Source organism: Saccoglossus kowalevskii, chromosome 3 (assembly GCF_978046115.1).
Source record: "Saccoglossus kowalevskii chromosome 3, keSacKowa6.1, whole genome shotgun sequence".
In the NCBI taxonomy this organism is placed as follows: domain Eukaryota; kingdom Metazoa; phylum Hemichordata; class Enteropneusta; family Harrimaniidae; genus Saccoglossus; species Saccoglossus kowalevskii.
In genome coordinates this window covers 23,930,476-23,949,603 of record NC_140643.1, presented here as the reverse complement: position 1 = coordinate 23,949,603, position 19,128 = coordinate 23,930,476, and the positions used below count along the sequence as shown (strand labels likewise).

At 36.6% G+C, this 19,128-nt stretch overlaps 2 protein-coding genes and 1 long non-coding RNA gene across 3 annotated transcripts in view; 2 read left to right on the top strand and 1 right to left on the bottom strand.

Moving 5' to 3' along the window:
• Window positions 1-185: 185 nt before the first annotated feature.
• Window positions 186-19,128, bottom strand: part of LOC102809486 (protein O-linked-mannose beta-1,2-N-acetylglucosaminyltransferase 1-like) — a 37,675-nt gene continuing 18,732 nt past the window's right edge. Inside the window, exons 14-22 of the mRNA XM_085496941.1 lie at window positions 18,382-18,477; window positions 17,557-17,633; window positions 14,602-14,695; window positions 13,584-13,760; window positions 13,190-13,253; window positions 12,184-12,396; window positions 4,247-4,408; window positions 2,945-3,076; window positions 186-2,693 (exon numbers count right to left, since the gene is read on the bottom strand). Of these exons, the coding sequence (XP_085353067.1) occupies window positions 2,585-2,693; window positions 2,945-3,076; window positions 4,247-4,408; window positions 12,184-12,396; window positions 13,190-13,253; window positions 13,584-13,760; window positions 14,602-14,695; window positions 17,557-17,633; window positions 18,382-18,477 (1,124 nt within the window). The 3' untranslated portion in view covers window positions 186-2,584. The remainder of the gene's footprint in view (window positions 2,694-2,944; window positions 3,077-4,246; window positions 4,409-12,183; window positions 12,397-13,189; window positions 13,254-13,583; window positions 13,761-14,601; window positions 14,696-17,556; window positions 17,634-18,381; window positions 18,478-19,128) is intronic.
• LOC146747574 (uncharacterized) lies at window positions 10,788-11,591 on the top strand. The gene has a single exon (XM_085496620.1). The coding sequence runs from the start codon at window positions 10,788-10,790 to the stop codon at window positions 11,589-11,591; it is 804 nt and encodes a 267-aa protein (XP_085352746.1).
• On the top strand, window positions 11,792-12,030 carry LOC146747573 (uncharacterized). The gene is made up of 2 exons (XR_014928966.1): window positions 11,792-11,821; window positions 11,996-12,030. It is a non-coding gene; the product is annotated as an uncharacterized LOC146747573 (long non-coding RNA).

Below are 19,128 nucleotides of genomic sequence, written 5' to 3'. Positions count from 1 at the left end.
TATGATACACGAGTTTCGTAATAACGTCCTCCGCGTCAAAAATAAAAAAATTATCTCAACTATAGAGGGCGCAAACCACAATATAAAATACATATTTTTTGCATATATTATATGCACTTTTTACAGAAACGCAAGGAAAAACATTTATAAGAGAGAAGAAACTCAATAATAAATTCTACTGGTAGTTAATTCTTTTAAACCTTTATTCAAACAAATTTTCCTGAGAAACCTTACTTGCCCGCATGCAATTATGTATGTACTGACCCCAAACACCAAAGTTAGTATATATTTATTGGGTTCTTTAAAATTCACTGTTGTTTACCTACATCAGATGAAAACTGACTACATAAAACAAATTCTAATTGATTTTCTTAGAAATTAAATAATGTGTGTAAAGCTGTGATGTTAGTCAAAGCTCAGAGCTAGACACAACACCTGTATTGTAAAATTATTTTTATAAAAATATAATCTCAACCAAATCAGTGATTTATAACCAAATATTGATATAATTTCAACATCTGGTTTCAAACCTCTTTACACAGTTGTATAGTGATTCTGACCATTACATGTTGTACCACAATTGCATAAAATCAATGTTCCACAGTTTCACTTAAAAAATCATTAATAAAATATTGAGAAAGTGCTATAACTCAAAGTGAATCTATTGAAAAAAAAAAAAAGATTTCAGAACGTTATCACGGGCGGTAGTCGTCGCGCCACGCATGCACGAGATATGGGTCTTGTATAAACAAAGATGGCAACCTTGACTTCTGCACACACCAACTAGTACACACTGAGAGGTGACCAAGCTTTTATTAGGTATTTTTTTAGTGTTTGGAAAGTATTGAAGTAGGCGGTAACTAGTGCAAGGTTGCCACCAGGCAAAACTTGTACTTGTGATTTAATTAGAAAAGCGCATTGGATTATGGGAAAATTAATGTTTTTAATGTCGCACATGTGCAGCGCAACGACTACTGCCTTTTAATCTATTTAATCTATTAGTTAAATCCCAAAAGCTTTTTTTTCCCTCAAATTATAACTGAATAATTTAAGCTCTGGAAACTGAGATGTTTATACAATTATGATAGCCAGTTGCCTATTCAAACAAAAGTTTGAAAAATGTTGTTGAGTAATATTTTGTTTTAGTTCTACATATTTCAACATTGTAATCATGCTTATTATATGTTTGCAATATCAAAAAAAATACATGATTTATTCAACAAAAATGTAGAATATATTTTGTCCATTTCAGAACATGATAAAACATAAAATGAATAATCCGAGAAAATCTGGTATTATACTGAATGTGAAAAACATGCAAACAAGGTCAAAGTCTAATGTTAATTAGCAAAAAAAATATTTACAAAATTTACTATATCATACTTTTCAAGACATCAATCAGGTTCATCTATTTATAATATAAATGTAGCAGTATTTATAAAATGCTATCTGTATTTCCCACAAGGAATATTTGTAAATATAGGCATGTGTACAATTAGAATTGCATTTTTAATATAATTGCACATTATCCAAAAAATTGCATCATTAAAGTCGGACTTAATTTTATCACAGATTTACTTCTCTTATGTAGCACATGTGCTTCCAATAGAACAAATGCGGTACATGACTTTAATTAATTTTCTTGAAAGAATTATTGGATCTCAATGGACTTCATCTTTGTCCGCACACAGAATTTAATATGACCCCAATTACAACAATAAATAACGTGATAATTAATAAACTAGTTTAGAAACATTTATGGAAGATGTATATTTGCATAGTTAATTTTTAAGACAGTTTATAAAAAAAAATTAAATATTCACATAAATATACCAATTAATTAATTTATAAAATCATACAATTAAATGGGAATATGAATTGTTTTAATGTTGAGTGCAGGGGTGGTTGAACTTTGGAATTTATAATTCAAAAAACAAACGAAACGGGTCAAAGGTCATACATCCTGGTAGTTTCATTGGGGGGGGGGGGGGTATTGTTGTACTATGACACTAATCCAGCCTAGTAATTCTAGTTGAAAACTAAATTGCTATTTATTTTTTAAAAAAATTGAGCAAAATTCTACTCAACCTGTTTTAGGTTTACACGTAGAGGAGATCCCACAATATCAGATTACCGTATTAGTAGTAATTTTCATTTGTTATGACAATTACTCTATATGTTATTTATTGATCTGAAAGGTACTCAGAATGTTTTGAGTACAAAGTCGATTTATAAATGTTCACTTGTGTACATAAATGCTAATATTAATGAATATTTACTAATGGCAACTAGCTAGGCTGAAATTCAGGCTTCTGAATTAAAATAGTACAAACTCTAGTACTAGAACAGGAATGGTTATGTCCAATCACCTCCACATGCAACCTAAAAAAAAAAACATTGCAGCAACACTTCTGTCACCCTAATGTAAGTAATAATTTAATTAATAATTAATTTTGAATAAAAGAAACACCAAACAATTAAGAACTATTGCCCATGTTTAAATTTCATTAAATAAGTATTTGAAAAATAAAAATTAGTTCTGAATATAATAAATTAAAAAAAATAAAATAAATAACAATGAGTGTTAAGATTTTAAAAGCTTTTTACTGACAACATCAATGTAAGGTGGTTTTTCAGCCATATATGGAGATGACGAGCCAATTAACATATAATTGTTGTCTTTGTAGAAAAACCTGCAGATGAAAAAAAAACACAAAGCTTATTGGACAGATGTTATAAAACTGTGCATTGTTTAATATTTGAAAGCTGCGTTCCTACTGTTCGTTACCAGGTGCATGACGTTCCCTTGTATGGGTCTCAATATATCAAATCATGAGAAGTGGTCTCGGCGATATATGATTCACAAAAACCAGTCTCACAATGGGTTTTGATTCAAACAAGACGTATAATAGCAAATAGGATAATATGTTCAGACGGGACGTACCTAAGCATTCCTTTATGCAATCCTCTGACTGTGTAATCATCCATTGCAAATAGACCAAAACATTTACACAACTTCTTTAATAACTCTTGATCAGACTCGTCTGTCTGTTCATAAAAAATAGTGTAGAGATCCCTGGAAAATGTAAAAAAAAGATATATACTCATAATATAACATGTGGTAATACTACTTCTCAACATAATCTAGGTAGAATTAATGAATAAACAAAAATATGAACAACGTTGCAAATGAGTATAAATTTCTTTTCTAAATACATCTCATTATTTCTCATAGTATAAATGCAACATGAGTTATCATAGTATAAATGCAACATGATTTATCATGATATAAATGCAACATGATTTATCATAGTATAAATGCAACATGATTTCTCATGGTATAAATGCAACATGATTTATCATAGTATAAATGCAACATGATTTATCATAGTATAAATGCAACATGAGTTATCATAGTATAAATGCAACATGATTTATCATGATATAAATGCAACATGATTCCTTATACCGGTAGTATAAATGCAACATGATTTATCATGATATAAATGCAACATGATTTATCATAGTATAAATGCAACATGATTCCTTATAGTATAAATGCAATATGATTTCTCATGGTATAAATGCAACATGATTTCTCATGGTATAAATGCAACATGATTTCTCATAGTATAAATGCAACATGATTTCTCATAGTATAAATGCAACATGATTCCTTATACCGGTAGTATAAATGCAACATGATTTATCATGATATAAATGCAACATGATTTATCATAGTATAAATGCAACATGATTCCTTATAGTATAAATGCAATATGATTTCTCATGGTATAAATGCAACATGATTCCTTATAGTATAAATGCAATATGATTTCTCATGGTATAAATGCAACATGATTCCTTATAGTATAAATGCAATATGATTTCTCATGGTATAAATGCAACATGATTTCTCATAGTATAAATGCAACATGATTCCTTATACCGGTAGTATAAATGCAACATGATTTATCATGATATAAATGCAACATGATTTATCATAGTATAAATGCAACATGATTCCTTATAGTATAAATGCAATATGATTTCTCATGATATAAATGCAACATGATTTCTCATAGTATAAATGCAACATGATTTCTCATAGTATAAATGCAACATGATTTCTCATAGTATAATGGTATAACAAAATTGCAATCCAATTACAAGGTTCCTAATTTTGAAGTTACAGCATTGTAATACAACCCATAATCAAAAATATAACTTTATAATTAATACTCACCCTTTGCCTTTAGGCAGTTGGAAACCTAAACCTTTGCCATCTAAACAGAGTTTTGCATTTGTTGTATCCAGTGCTATGCCCTTACGTAGCAAACCATTAATTGTGGTTTCATACGTATCTTTGGTCAAGCTATCAACATTGAACAACTCAGCATGATTATCTCTGCAAACAAAAATTATAGTTTAGCATTGAACAGGTGTTCAGAGTGTCATGTTAGCATTGAACAGGTGTTCAGAGTGTCATGTTAGCATTGAACAGGTGTTCAGAGTGTCATGTTAGCATTGAACAGGTGTTCAGAGTGTCATGTTAGCATTGAACAGGTGTTCAGAGTGGTAGTATAGCATCGATCAGTTGTTCAGAGTAGTAGTTTAGCATTGAACAGGTGTTCAGAGTGGTAGTTCAGCATTGAACTAGTGTTCATAGTGGTAGTTTAGCATCAACAAGTGTTCAGAGTAGTAGTTTAGCATTGAACAGGTGTTCAAAGTGGTAGTTCAGCATTGAACAGGTGTTCAGAGTGGTAGTTTAGCATCGAACAAGTGCTCAAAGTGGTAGTTAAGCATTGAACAGGGTTCAGAACAATGTTTAAATATTGGCAGGGTGTTCAGAGCAGTGCTTAAGTATGTGGGCAATATTAAACCAAAATTAATTGATGATTATTAATCATAATTCTGTATGTGCCGCTCGTATCCCCCGTAGATAGAGCTACGTGTTGACGCCCTCTATGGTACTTTCGTTTTTATTGACATCTTGGAGACTATTATGGGCTGTTGAGTAAGTTGACCACACCAGCGATTGACTTTTCGGGTTTTCGACGTTCAGTACGCCTGTGAGAGAACCTTATAGACTCAACGAAGTAGGTTAATTTCATTGTAACTGTTTAATCTTTTAGAGTCTATGTTTTAAGAGATTCTGAGTGATAATTGTGAATCTTTGATGTATTTTTCGAAATATCGTTTCACAAGTGATTCCGTCGTAGTACATTGTACGCTACATTTGTTGTTGACAAACTGTCATTTTCTGTTTGTAGTATTCACCGCTTGGAATAAATGATTATCCCCTGAAGCACTTGTGGGTGGTTGTTTTTCGAAGTGGTTGATCACAAGTACGGGTATAAAAGCACCTAGACCCCGGAACAGTGAATATTCGAAGTCTGTATCTGCAGTGAAAATTAGTCCACACTACGGAGAGAAACCAATCCCGTGATCAGCAGTGTTGTTGAACGCACACATCCGCACTGATTATCAGGACTACAGCACGTAAGTGAAATAGAAAATATGGCAAGTAATACAAAATCTGAACCTCTAGAAGATAAGGAAGATGAGAGATTTGAATGTGATATCACACAGCGCCCTCAACGGCAGAGAACTCTCTCAGCCAAAGCTCTTACTAACAAAATTATAGAAACAGAGAACATTTTACATGGGCTATGGCAGCAAACAAAGCAAAAGTTATCATGTATCGAAGTCACAGACCCCAGTGAAATAATTTCAGAAACTGAGTGGCTCAGTCAGCAGTATGCCTTGACATGGGAGGAGTTAGAAGCTCTGTATGAGAAAGACAAATGGGGTGATTCTTGCGATGATGCAGAATACATGAAACAAATATTTCTTCGAAACAAGCGAATCATTGACACAGAGATTAATGAAGCGAAGATGAGACAAATGAGAAAAACTGCATATCACAAGGAGCCATACGAACCTTCAGTCTCGAGCTCATCTTCCAGAAATAGCATACACACTACAAAGTCGTCAAAATATGGACAATCAGTTTCAAGCTCAAACATATCCAAGACGTCGTCCAGACTTAGTGTAGCGAAAACACATGCTTTGGCGAAGGCTGAGGCATCAAAGAAAGAAGCAGAGTTTGAAAGAACTATAGCGAAAGCATTAACGGAGTTAGCGGAGCGCAAAGCAAAAATTAGAGTCCTTGAGGCCGACAAAAAGGCTGCAGCTGCTCATGCAACAGCCACCATTTTACAACAGGCTGTAGACGAAGAGAATGGACTGTTCCCTACAACCCCAGAACAGTCATCAAATGATCATGTGGAAACATTTTTGGCTAAAAATTCACACAAACATTCAAAAACAAACAATGATGGCAGTTTACAATTGCAAGAAATTCATACTACTAACCCGCCGTCGAATGGAATATTGATTCTCCCATCCACACTACGAGCTGAACAAACTTCTGAGCGACCAGTCGACAAACAAATGACAGCACCGGAGAGACAGTTTGGAATGACAAACTGCAACACAAAGCCAGTTTCTGAAGAATACATACGAATACTGGCTCGACAACGCCTGCCAGTGCAGGAGCCTGAGATTTACTGCGGTGACCCCGTCATGTTTTGGCCTTGGAAGAGAGCGTTTGATTCCCTGGTGCAGTCGGCTTGTGTGTCAACTGCAGAGAAGTTGTCCTTTCTGGGCAAGTACACCACAGGTACAACAAAAACACTGGTAGACAGGTATCGACTGAGAAACGTAGACAACGTAGAAAGAGCATACAAAGAAGCCTGGGAAGAACTGGAGTCAAGATTTGGCAACCCAGCTGTCATTTCCCCATCATCATAAAACAGTTAAGTACATTCAGCAAAATCAAAGCTGACGACAACCAGCGACTTCTCGAACTCGCAGACTTGTGCGTAGACGCAGTTGCACACATGAAGGACCTACCTCATTTGATTATACTTGATACTCCACATGGAATGAATCCAGTAGTTGAGAAGTTGCCATCATATGTACTGAACAGATGGAGGGAGAGAGTGGCGACTTACAAGCAGATCAACAAGAAATTCCCAACATTTCAATACTTCACAGAATTTCTTACAACTGTAGCAAAAACACAGAATGATCCAGATGTTCCCCGCTTTAATAATGCACAGATCAGACCAGATAAAGGTAAAGCAAGTCAACAGCACAGAACCCGGGTTTTCTCCACAAACACAAAGGATGATACCAAACAGTGTGCCTACCACGAGTCTCCTGGCCACGATCTGACTGAGTGTAAAGCGTTCATGAGAAAACCAATCGGAGAACGGCTAGAACTATGTAGAAAAAAGGGTTTGTGCTTCCGGTGCACACAAACACATCTTGCCAAAGACTGTACTGCTGAGATAATATGCACAACTTGCCAGAGTAAGAGACACATAACCTGTCTCCATTCATCACCCGCAGAAAAACCACAAACCACCAATAAAACAGATACAAATCAAGAAGTCACTACCAGGTGTACAAGGTTATCTAAGTGTTCGACAGGACGTTCCTGCAGCAAGATAATATTAGCAAAAGTGTACAGAAAAGGTCGGCCGACTGAATTCATAGAAACATATGCGGTTCTAGACGACCAGTCTAACGCTTGTATGGGAACTACTAGTCTCTTCAATTCATTGGGAATCCACGGCCCTGACCTAGAATACGAACTTTCCACTTGCAGCACAAAAGGAGAGAACAGGAAGGGACGGCGTGGTGTTGACATTATCATTGAATCCTGTGATGGACAGAAACGATACCCACTCCCGGTAGTACTAGAGAACAATGACCTTCGCAGCGACAAAGGTGAAATACCAACACCTGATGTATGCAGAGCATTTGATCACCTCAAACTGATCACTAATAAGATTCCAGAAATTAGAGAAGATATAGGTATAGAACTCCTCGTTGGCAGAAATTGTCCTGAAATATTAAAGGTGAGAGAGAACAGAAATGGCCCTGTTGGTGCTCCTTGGGCTCAACGCACAGATTTAGGATGGACTGTATCGGGTGAGTTATGTTTAGAAACAGCTAGAGGCACAATCCGTGCTTCTGTTCATCGCACGACAGCAAGCTGCGATGTGACATCATACAACACGAACCAGTGTACCAGAGAAAGATTTCAGTGTCACAATCACATATATGCAAAAGATATAATTGTACCTAAACCAGATAGGAATACTGACATCTTTGAGGAGACAGCGAGGGATGAGAATAAATCGCTGTCGGTAGAGGACAAACAGTTCTTGGATATCATGGATAAGCATTCTCATGTCAATACTCAAGGCAATTTAGAACTTCCCCGACCCTTTAAACAGGAACCAGAACAACTGCCAAACAACTATCAGTCGGTATTTAATCGTTTCAACAACCTTCGGAACCAGTTCAGACGCAATCCAGACTTGTTGAACCAATATGTTCAGTACATGGAGAAATTAATCAAACGCGAACATGCAAGTCCAGTTCTAACAACTGAATTGAATGCAAAGAATACATGGTACTTACCACATTTCGCAGTGCAACACCCTCAGAAATCTCAGATCAGAGTGGTTTTTGACTCGAGTTCAAAATTTAATGGTATATCACTCAACGATGTCCTGTTACAGGGACCAGATCAAATGAACAGTTTGCTTGGCGTCCTACTTAGATTCAGACGCAACCCAATAGGCATAATGGGAGATGTGGAACAGATGTTCCATAACTTCCACGTCTGCCAAGTACATAGAGACTACATGCGCTTCCTGTGGTTTCAGGATAATAACCCGACAAAACCGGTAATCCAGTACCGTATGAACGTGCACATTTTTGGAAATGTGTCATCCCCGGCCATTGCCACATATGGCCTAAGAAAGATCGCTCATGAAAACAGATTGACCTACGGAGATGACGTGAGTGAATTTATACACAAGGATTTTTACGTAGATGATGGCCTCACCTCTCAGCCTGACATCGCAACAGCAATCAGCATTATCCAACGCACGCGAGAGATGCTAGCAACGAGAAATATTAACTTTCATAAAATCGCATCAAACGACAGACGTGTCATGCATGCTATGCCCAGCGACATTCGCGCCAAAGACTTGCAGCTCTTCAATCTTAACCGAGACATGCTACCTACACAGCGTTCACTGGGGATCCAGTGGTCCTTACAGGGGGACACATTCACCTTTAAAGTAGACCTGAAAGTGAAACCGTTTTCACGGCGGGGAGTCTTAGCGACTGTGAATTCGGTATTCGATCCCTTGGGAATCCTGGCACCAGTTACGTTGGAGGGCAAACTTATTCTCAGAGAACTCCTGAAGGACGAGACAAACGTAGGCTGGGACAACCCCTTATCAGAGAAATACCTTCCCCGTTGGGATCGGTGGTGCAGTAGCCTAACAAGCGTCGAGCGTGTTCACCTGAATCGCTGTTACACCTCCCCAGACTTTGGTTTGGTTAAAAAACGTGAATGCCACGTCTTTTCTGACGCCAGCGACATAGCGATAGGTGCCGTCGCCTACTTACGCTCGATGAACCACGAAAACAAAGTAGATGTTGCATTTCTTCTCGGGAAAGCAAAATTAAATCCAACCCATGCCGTATCAGTGCCCCGTTTGGAACTCTGTGCAGCAGTATTGGCTACACAACTAGTGCAAGTGATTACAACTGAAATGCAAGATGAAATCGACACAGTGATTTATCACACAGATAGCACTATAGTATTAGGTTACCTCCGGAACAATTCTAAGCGATTTCAAGTTTACGTGGCGAACCGTGTCCAGAAAATACATAGCTGCTCCTCTCCAGTTCAGTGGCGTCATGTACCCTCAACTCAGAACCCCGCTGACCTTGCGTCGCGATCAGTTCCTGCCCAGAAGCTCACTTCTACTATGTGGCTACAGGGACCAAGTTTCCTTTGGCAACCAGACTATGCTCCAGAAAGAGAGCTATCCGATGCTGATCAATACAAATTTGAACTACGAGAAGATGATCCTGAAGTACGCAAGCAACCCGGAGCGTTCTCAATTTCGGTTAGCCAGTCAAAACTAATAAGACAAAACAAACAAGATCATTTGGGCTCAGAGAGATTTAGTAGGTTTTCCAAATGGAGTTCACTCAGGAGAGCCGTAGCAAATCTTATAAACTTAGCAATTGCTAACAAGAGAAATATGCGTGGAGAAAAGAACACACCCCATCAGGTAACCTCAGACATTTTGATTCAAGCTGAAAACGTTATTCTGCGTACCCTTCAGAAAGAACATTTTCCAGAAGAATACAGCATATTATCTTCCTCAAATAACAGAACTTTGACGAAAAAGAGTTCACTTTACCAACTAAGTCCATTTATAGACAGAGATGGACTCATTCGTGTTGGTGGCAGAATTGGCCAAGCAAACTTCGATTTCGGTGAACGATATCCCATACTGTCACCTAAGGACAGTCATGTATCCAGACTCATAGTAGAGCATGTTCATCAACAAGTACAGCACCAAGGACGCCAGTTTACAATGGGTGCCGTCAGATCCAAAGGGTATTGGGTGCCTGGTCTACACAACATGGTAAGAAATGTCATAAATCAATGTACAGTGTGCAAGAGATTAAGGGCAAAACCCCTGACACAAATAATGGCCGACTTGCCAACAGACAGACTAGAAGCAACTCCACCATTCACCAATGTCGGCATAGATGTTTTTGGACCTTGGAACGTGGCTGTGCGGAAAACCAGGAGTGGAGTGGTAGGAGCCAAGCGATGGGGAGTCATCTTTGTTTGCTTATATACCACCGCTATTCATATAGAAGTCATTGATTCTATGGACACCTCTGCCTTTATTAATACGCTCCGTAGATTTATCGCTATAAGGGGAGCTGTGAAAAGACTGAGGTGTGACAACGGTACCAATTTCGTGGGTGCCAAAAATGAACTCGAGACTGCGATGAAAGAACTTAACCATGGTCACATTCAAAAATTCTTGGCGGAACAGGCATGCGAGTGGATCTTCAACCCGCCTCACGCTTCTCACTTTGGCGGGATCTGGGAGCGACAGATCGGCACTGTAAGACGAATCCTGAACGCTATGTATGTGCAGCTAGGTAAGCCACAATTCAGTCATGACCTGCTAACTACACTGATGGCTGAGGTTTCTGCCATTGTCAACAGTAGACCCATCACAACTGTACCCTCAGACAGTAAAGATCCAGTTGCGTTGACTCCAAACATGATTGTGACTATGAAAACAGGCCCAGTGCCTCCACCTCCAGGTGAGTTTAGCCAGAAAGACCTTTACAGCAGAAATCGATGGCGTCGGGTACAGTACTTGGCCGACCAGTTCTGGGTACGATGGAAAAGAGAGTTCCTCCAGCATCGTCAAGCTCGACGAAAATGGAATGTGATCAATCCCAATATCAATGAAGGAGATATTGTCTTACTTCGAGAGAAGGATCAGTCCCGAAATGACTGGCCTCTTGCACGTGTCATCAAGGCATACAAAAGTGAAGACAACCAAGTGCGTAAAGTGGATGTGATGGTTCACAAGGATGGCACAACCCGAATTTATCAGAGGCCTGTTGTGGAGCTTATTCTCATTGAAAAGTGTAACAGAGACAATTTTGAGTAGTCATTATTTCATGTAAAAATATATTTCATGACATATTTTTAGGCGGGGAGTGTGCCGCTCGTATCCCCCGTAGATAGAGCTACGTGTTGACGCCCTCTATGGTACTTTCGTTTTTATTGACATCTTGGAGACTATTATGGGCTGTTGAGTAAGTTGACCACACCAGCGATTGACTTTTCGGGTTTTCGACGTTCAGTACGCCTGTGAGAGAACATTATAGACCCAACGAAGTAGGTTAATTTCATTGTAACTGTTTAATCTTTTAGAGTCTATGTTTTAAGAGATTCTGAGTGATAATTGTGAATCTTTGATGTATTTTTCGAAATATCGTTTCACAAGTGATTCCGTCGTAGTACATTGTACGCTACATTTGTTGTTGACAAACTGTCATTTTCTGTTTGTAGTATTCACCGCTTGGAATAAATGATTATCCCCTGAAGCACTTGTGGGTGGTTGTTTTTCGAAGTGGTTGATCACAAGTACGGGTATAAAAGCACCTAGACCCCGGAACACTGTATACATTATGATATACCATAATCTATGAAATTACATATGAAATATTCATAAACAATGAAACACATTTAAAACATACCTCAGAGTTCGTCTGTCATTAAAATATGTATCTAGAAAACTTTGATCAGAACTGAAGCCGTCCTTCTTAAACCAGGCTACTCTTGAGACATCAGGTACAACCATTTCCCTTCCTTTTAGGTTTCCCTTCAGCCATTGATCCCAGGACCTTGAATCACAGCAATCTTTGAGCTGAGGTTGTAGTTCATTCCATACAGACTTCCGCAGTACCCACCTAAGATGGAGATGAGTTACAACAGAGGTACATTACTTGGGGTTTACAACTACGGTGATATTATACCAAGATCCAGTTTCAATCTCGCTCTCGCATAAGCGTTCCAACTCAGAAAAATGCGAATGCGCCTGCCCGAGGTAACTAGGACACTGGGATGTCCAGGTGGGTCAAAATAGCTGCTTACGATATGACGGATTACGATAACTATATTTTCTGTACATTTTTGATGTATTAAATTTTCACTATGAATGTGGTAATACATGTTTTATTGTTTTATTACAAACTGCCTATGTCATTTCAGAAGGTTGTAGCATCAGTCTCGTTATCTACAAGATGAGACTTGAATGGGATCTTGACATGATGTCACCGTACAGTACTATGCGCGTTGCAAACCCCAAGTAATGTACCTCTGGTTACAATCATAATATACGAGTTATAATTAAATTTGTTTATAATGATATGGATATACATGGTATTTCTATTTTATTCAAGATTTGTTACTGTGAACATTTTTGTGCGATATTTTGTCTATTTTTATGTTTTTTTTAAAAATATTTTTCAATAATTCTGGACCAAATGAATAGAATTTCCAATTGTCTTGACTTGACTTGGGTTCTCAGACTAAAAGGTGGAAATGACTAAAACACTTAACACAAAAGTTTTCTGAAAATTTGGTAGGTTATTTCTTGTGGCCCCTAGTTTCAGACTAATTCTTGATTAAAAATGGCTGCCAGAGTAAAGTTCAGTACCATGCATGCTGGGGAAAATTGAAAGATCAAAGATTTTAACCTACCCTAATCCTGGAAAGTCTTCAGTGCGATACAGTCGGGTAGGATCACCAGAGGTGTTCATGAAACCTAAAAACAAATTAATACAAGAAATGAGTCATACAAATGGCCTCCAGTCAGCCATCTTTGATACCGGTAGTATTTCAAAACAAATCGATGCACATATATTTAATGTGTTGTCTTTGTTTCAGGCTTTAAAGAGATCACTTACATGTAAGTGGTCAAGAATGTTGAAAGTCCATCTGCATATTTACAGACACACAAGAAAATTCAAAAATTCTTATTTAAACTTTACCTGAAGCAGAACTAAAATGGTTTCACAATGAAGATTTACACAGCAGAACTGAACAATATCATTTGCCATAGAATACTACATTTGATGGTGTAATCTAAACTTACCATTCTGATTAAATGCAGATATAGCTAGGATACTGGAGTCCTTTTCCAATAATGGTAACGTCTGAGCAAAATAATTCAGGAAATCGGGACTCACTTGGAGCTGCTCCTCGACAACTATAACATATTCACTTTTGGGAAATTTTTTAAACACTTCCTCCATGCCTTTGTGCATGTGATCTGGAATGGATACACAACATTCATACATTACATTTGCAATAATTCATTAAAATATAAGAATCCTCTCTTGTATGCACATATATATGAGTAGAAGACTCCATGGAAGGTGGATGGAAGCTACCTATAATTTATAGTGCCTTTTGGTATAAACATTTTCTGAAAAACCCAGTATTAATTCACACATGAAGACCCATAACATAATAACATATTTGTAAATTGCAAGTAATTGTTAATGACCCTGTCAATAATATAAAGTCTTGAATTTTTGAATGAATTTTTAGTGAGAAAAATCTAGTATAATTGTATTTATGTATTGTTATCATGTATGACTGAAATCAGAAAAGTCATATCTAGGAAATGGTTCTGAACAAATTTGAGTGTTAGATTTGCCAGTTTTATGTTAAAAATGGCTGTCAGCATGAATTTCACTACAGAACATTGACAATGACATATAAATGTATACCCTTTATATATTTAGTGACATTTTTTTTTGTCATGAAAAAAAGTGTGAATGAATTTCTTATTTCATATGTACCGGTAAATAACAATGTCATAAATTTTGTAATGAACATGTAATACTTTGACAGTGAAAGGACTAAAGTTAATCAAAATATGTCAAAATGTATCTGAGAAACGAGTAGAAAAAAAATGCCCACCACCATTTTGAATAAAATCGCCAAACAAAACGACATGCATCAGCAACCAATCATAAGTGCTGTAAATTCTTGGCAATGAGTAAATGAAATCCATCCAGGCATGCCTGAGAAATGGTTTATGACATGTTAAAATGTTTTTTTTGTTGTGATAAACTTGTATTATAATTATAATTATGACTACTTACACTGATACTTGGTAGTAATTTGTAATATCATATTCTTGAAGCCATACAAGTCAACTAATGATTTGGGTTCAGAAAAGTCACCATCATTTCCTACCTGCAAGTATAACATTTAAAACTATTTCAGACCAATTTTTTCAACCAAACTCTTCGTGTTATTTCTGCATAATCGAGCATGCCACATTCCCACAACTCCACTGACACAAATTCTGTGTATTTGTTTCATACTCGACGCCATGTAAGGCAGTAACCACTCTCTTATGATTTAATCCAAGATATAAAGACTGGCACATGTATTTTTGCAGTCATCTGAATGAGTGTTATTGCATGTACATGTGGGTAGAGATGGAATCAAATTTGAAGATCAGTGGCCGGAACATTACTGCCTTGACAAAACTTGTTAATAACTATTGCTGAAATTTCCTTGTATATAAATCGGAACAATAATTATTTGTTTCTGTTTTTAGTCTGCAGCATTTGCATTTAGAGAATGTTTGATTTTTAAGGTAGAGATGCAGGTTGGGAGACTATATTTCTAATTGCCTCTAATTACTGTAATTACATGAGTAAAATATACTTTTTGCCAATCAAGTTATATATCATTTGAAAGAGTTTTATTTAAACTTTTGAGTTTTATGGTATACAATAATGTACTATGATACCATATTAAGCTAAGTGGTGTTGATTTTGGGTTAAAATCATGCATTTTAGGTGAAAGTGCACTTAAAACTATTTAACTTTTGAATGCATACCCTGATTTTAATTTAAGAACACTTATTTAAAACTTCTGTTTACTAGGAACATAATGGCTTATTTATTAGTGCTTCCATTGAAAAGTTTTTACACAGTGCTCTTTGAAATATTCACATTTTATAAATCGTTCACAGTTAACAGAGCTGCTAATTGGCAGCTCTATTGTTTCTGTTCCAGTAAAGACAGTGAAACCATACGAAGCCATTTACTTAGGATAGACCTGAATAATGACCCCTGAAAATTTCATCGAAAACAAATGGAGCGTCTTGAAGTTAAATAGTTTTAAAGTTGAAATTTGGAGTAAAACATGAAACTGAGATAATCACCATTTTGTAAAAAAATGTTTTAAAATGAATCATTCGCTTCATATGTGTAACAGAAACTCCTAGAAATACACCATACACTGTAATTTGCCGAAGTTAAATCGTCAGGTAAAAAAAAATAAAATAAAAACATTTACAATTCGAGGGAAACGGACAAAAAATCGTCCGCGAAGTCTCAACCTAGCGTGAAAACTATCATGGCGTCGTGTTTTTAATTCCACTGAGCGAGGGACACAATAGATTATGTAAAGCCGATGACTTATTCATACAGTTATATAAACATAGCGATCGCCATTGGGTGGGTTGAGTCTAAATTTACCTTCCCTCAAACCTTTAAAAAATACTTTGTATGACGCAGTTTCCGTGGACCGTGCGAAGTTAGACGACCAGGTTGAAAAGGGCCCTAATATTTTACTACACAACGGCTATTCGCAAACGCCGGTGAAACAAATTCGAAATAAAGTCACATTAGAAAGGGAACTATTGTAAATCGATGCAGGTTTCATTCAACTACAGACGAGACAGGTCGATGCAAATTAAACGAACTCTGACCTCTAGAAATACCTCATTCATAGAGTTCCTTAGTACCAGAGGCCGCCGATCACGACCATACAACGTAGTTTGCGACATCGCTACCGGTGCATGCTAGCTGACAAGGGGGTTTCCGATTAAGGTAACCAAGATGGCATCGCAGAGTGCATGATTTTTCCGCGGTGTTTAAAAACAGCATCTCATTGCAGATTTTTCGGTAATTTCCAGGGTATTTTTTTATTTTTAATTAACCGAGCATTTTATGTTTGTGTATTTTGGCACTGAAAAGTTAGTTATCGATGACAGCAACAGCAGTGTTGTTTGTCAAACGAAAAATGTTTACTTCAGTTTTAAAATGCCGTTGGAGTAAAAATTTGTGGAAACTTTATTTAGTTTCGCCCACAATGCGAAAAAGCTTGAAAAATCTATGCATCAAGAAAACAAAAAAAATTGTGGCCTTGTTTTGCGCGAAAATTAAATCGCCCTATCGACGCTACCTCCTACATGAAAATAAATGAAAAACAAATTTATTTAAGGGTGAAAAAGTTTACTTATCAGTTACAAGTGTATGTTTTGTTTCATTCCGCTTGCATGCTGGAAGCGTCTACGTCTTGTTTGTCTTTTGTAGTTTGCTAGTTGATCGCGCTTGAGGTAAGTAAACAGAGAGCCAGGACAGGAAGTCGCACACCGGCTGCTCCGTAACTGGGGCCAGCAATCATTTGCATATAACATCAACAGTGACTTGTCAATCAAAGAGCAACGCAAACAAACTTTCGGGACTTTTAATCACATACGCGTGCCTCGGTTTCCTATATTTTAAAATTGATTTTTGAGTATGTTCCAACAATGACAATGCTCCGAAATTTTAACACTATCTAGCCAAGACTGTCTGGGTGAGAAAAAGCAAAAAAAAAGATAATTCACGAAAAATGCCCACGAACCTGCATCTCTACTTTAAATTGTGCAACATAATAAATATTTTGACTCCACTATATTGCAAAATATTTGCACTGTGACCAAGCTCATTAATATTCACTGCCTAATCAATATTCATATAGCTCATTAATATTCATGAACGACCAGCATTCCCATTGGGCTGGCGAGATCTCCAAAATCTGAGTCATGATTTGGTAACAATATCAAATGCCGATGCAACTGAGCGAATGCAACCTAGAAACCCTCCATTTTTTTTTTCGTTTTGGCCAGAAAATACAGAATGCACTTGGCCATAAATTCCAATATTTTGTGAATAACCTCATATTACACTGATGAATTGATCGCAATAAAAATGTGTTATATGGTACCGGTAGTATAACTTCTAAGATGTTTCATGAAAAAAATTTCAATTTACCATGACCACATCAGGATTCAATCCAGGCACTTCCAACAAGGAATCTAATGTTTTACGTAAAGCATATAAATCAAGACCTGAAATAGAAATGGAGAAGACACAATTGTGAACGGACTGGATATTACAGCTGTTATAATCTAGAAAGTTCACATTGCATTGAAAATTAAATATTTGTCATACTTCAAAGTGAATTTCATGAAAACGAAAATGACATTTGAAAACAACTTTATTAGAATTATTTTTTGTTTATTAAAGTACTGCACGCCACTGACCCAAAATAAGTACAATTACATCATACAATAAATACATGATGTACATTGAAAATTCTGGCAGTCAAGATGAAAATATAATAAATATATAATTAAGTTAGTAGTGTAGAACCGCAAACGCCCACTGATGCAGACAATTAGGATAAAATGGTTGCTCTTTTTTCCATTGTAAGAAAGATAAATTTAGCGAGGTTACGCAGAACAATTACGTTATTGGTTAATAGATGCAATAGAAGCACACATTAGCCAAAAATGTCATTTATTGTATACTGGATATACATATACACCTGTCATTCACATCTATACACGATACAGGAAATACAATATAATCTCACTAAATCACATGTAAGCTAAAAAAACTGTTTGTGTTTTGGCACAAATAATAGTGTGGTGATGCATCAATATTTTGACAGAAATCTCCCCAAAAATGTGCGAGGTACACGCTTCAAACTGACGTACATACTGACCCAAAACAATTCTATTTTTTGTGTGTCTTATCTGATCTCTTTCCCCTGCAGACAACAAGCTCTTTAAAGGCAGACTGAGTAGCACATACCTGGGATAACCAGTATCGGTGTGGAATATGCCGGGTTCTTCTTCAATGATTCATCATCTAGAGATTTTGGCTGTAAGGGTTTGTTGATATTCTCTTCTGCAAAATAAATAAAAAGAGATTTATTACTTTAATTTAAACAGTTGTTAATTTCGTGACTTGTAATCAGAGGAAAATGCATTTTACATGCCTTGTGTATGTCACTATTTCCATATTGAACACAACAACTGCAAGTCACAGGGTGATGTAACAGTTTGGTTTTCACAAATGCATTGAATTACACCTTTCCTAGAAATGCTGCCCTCTAGTGATGAAGCACATCTATGACGTAAATTGGCATCACAAATGCTGATCAAATCGTGAATATCAATTTGAACTGTATTCATTATAGTCCACTAGCATCTCACCCCACTCTCGTTTCCCATTTCTTTATTCCTATTGGGATTTTCTTTACCTTGTAATATACATGCTACACACAATATAATAAATTGTGAATACGTGTTTTTCTGTTCACTGCGAGATTTTGTGTACAGTGTGAAAGAGAACTGAAATCTGCAGCAAAAATCATGATTTGATTTTGAACTTGAATTTTTTTTTTATACCTCAATGTCAAACTTTGAGGCTTTGAGATACCCTTACTGCATCAAAATTGGTCATCATTAAATGTGTATATACATAAAATACAAAAAAAATACTTTCGCATTTGTCAAATCCCATACAATGTTTTGATGCCACTATGCTATGACCTTT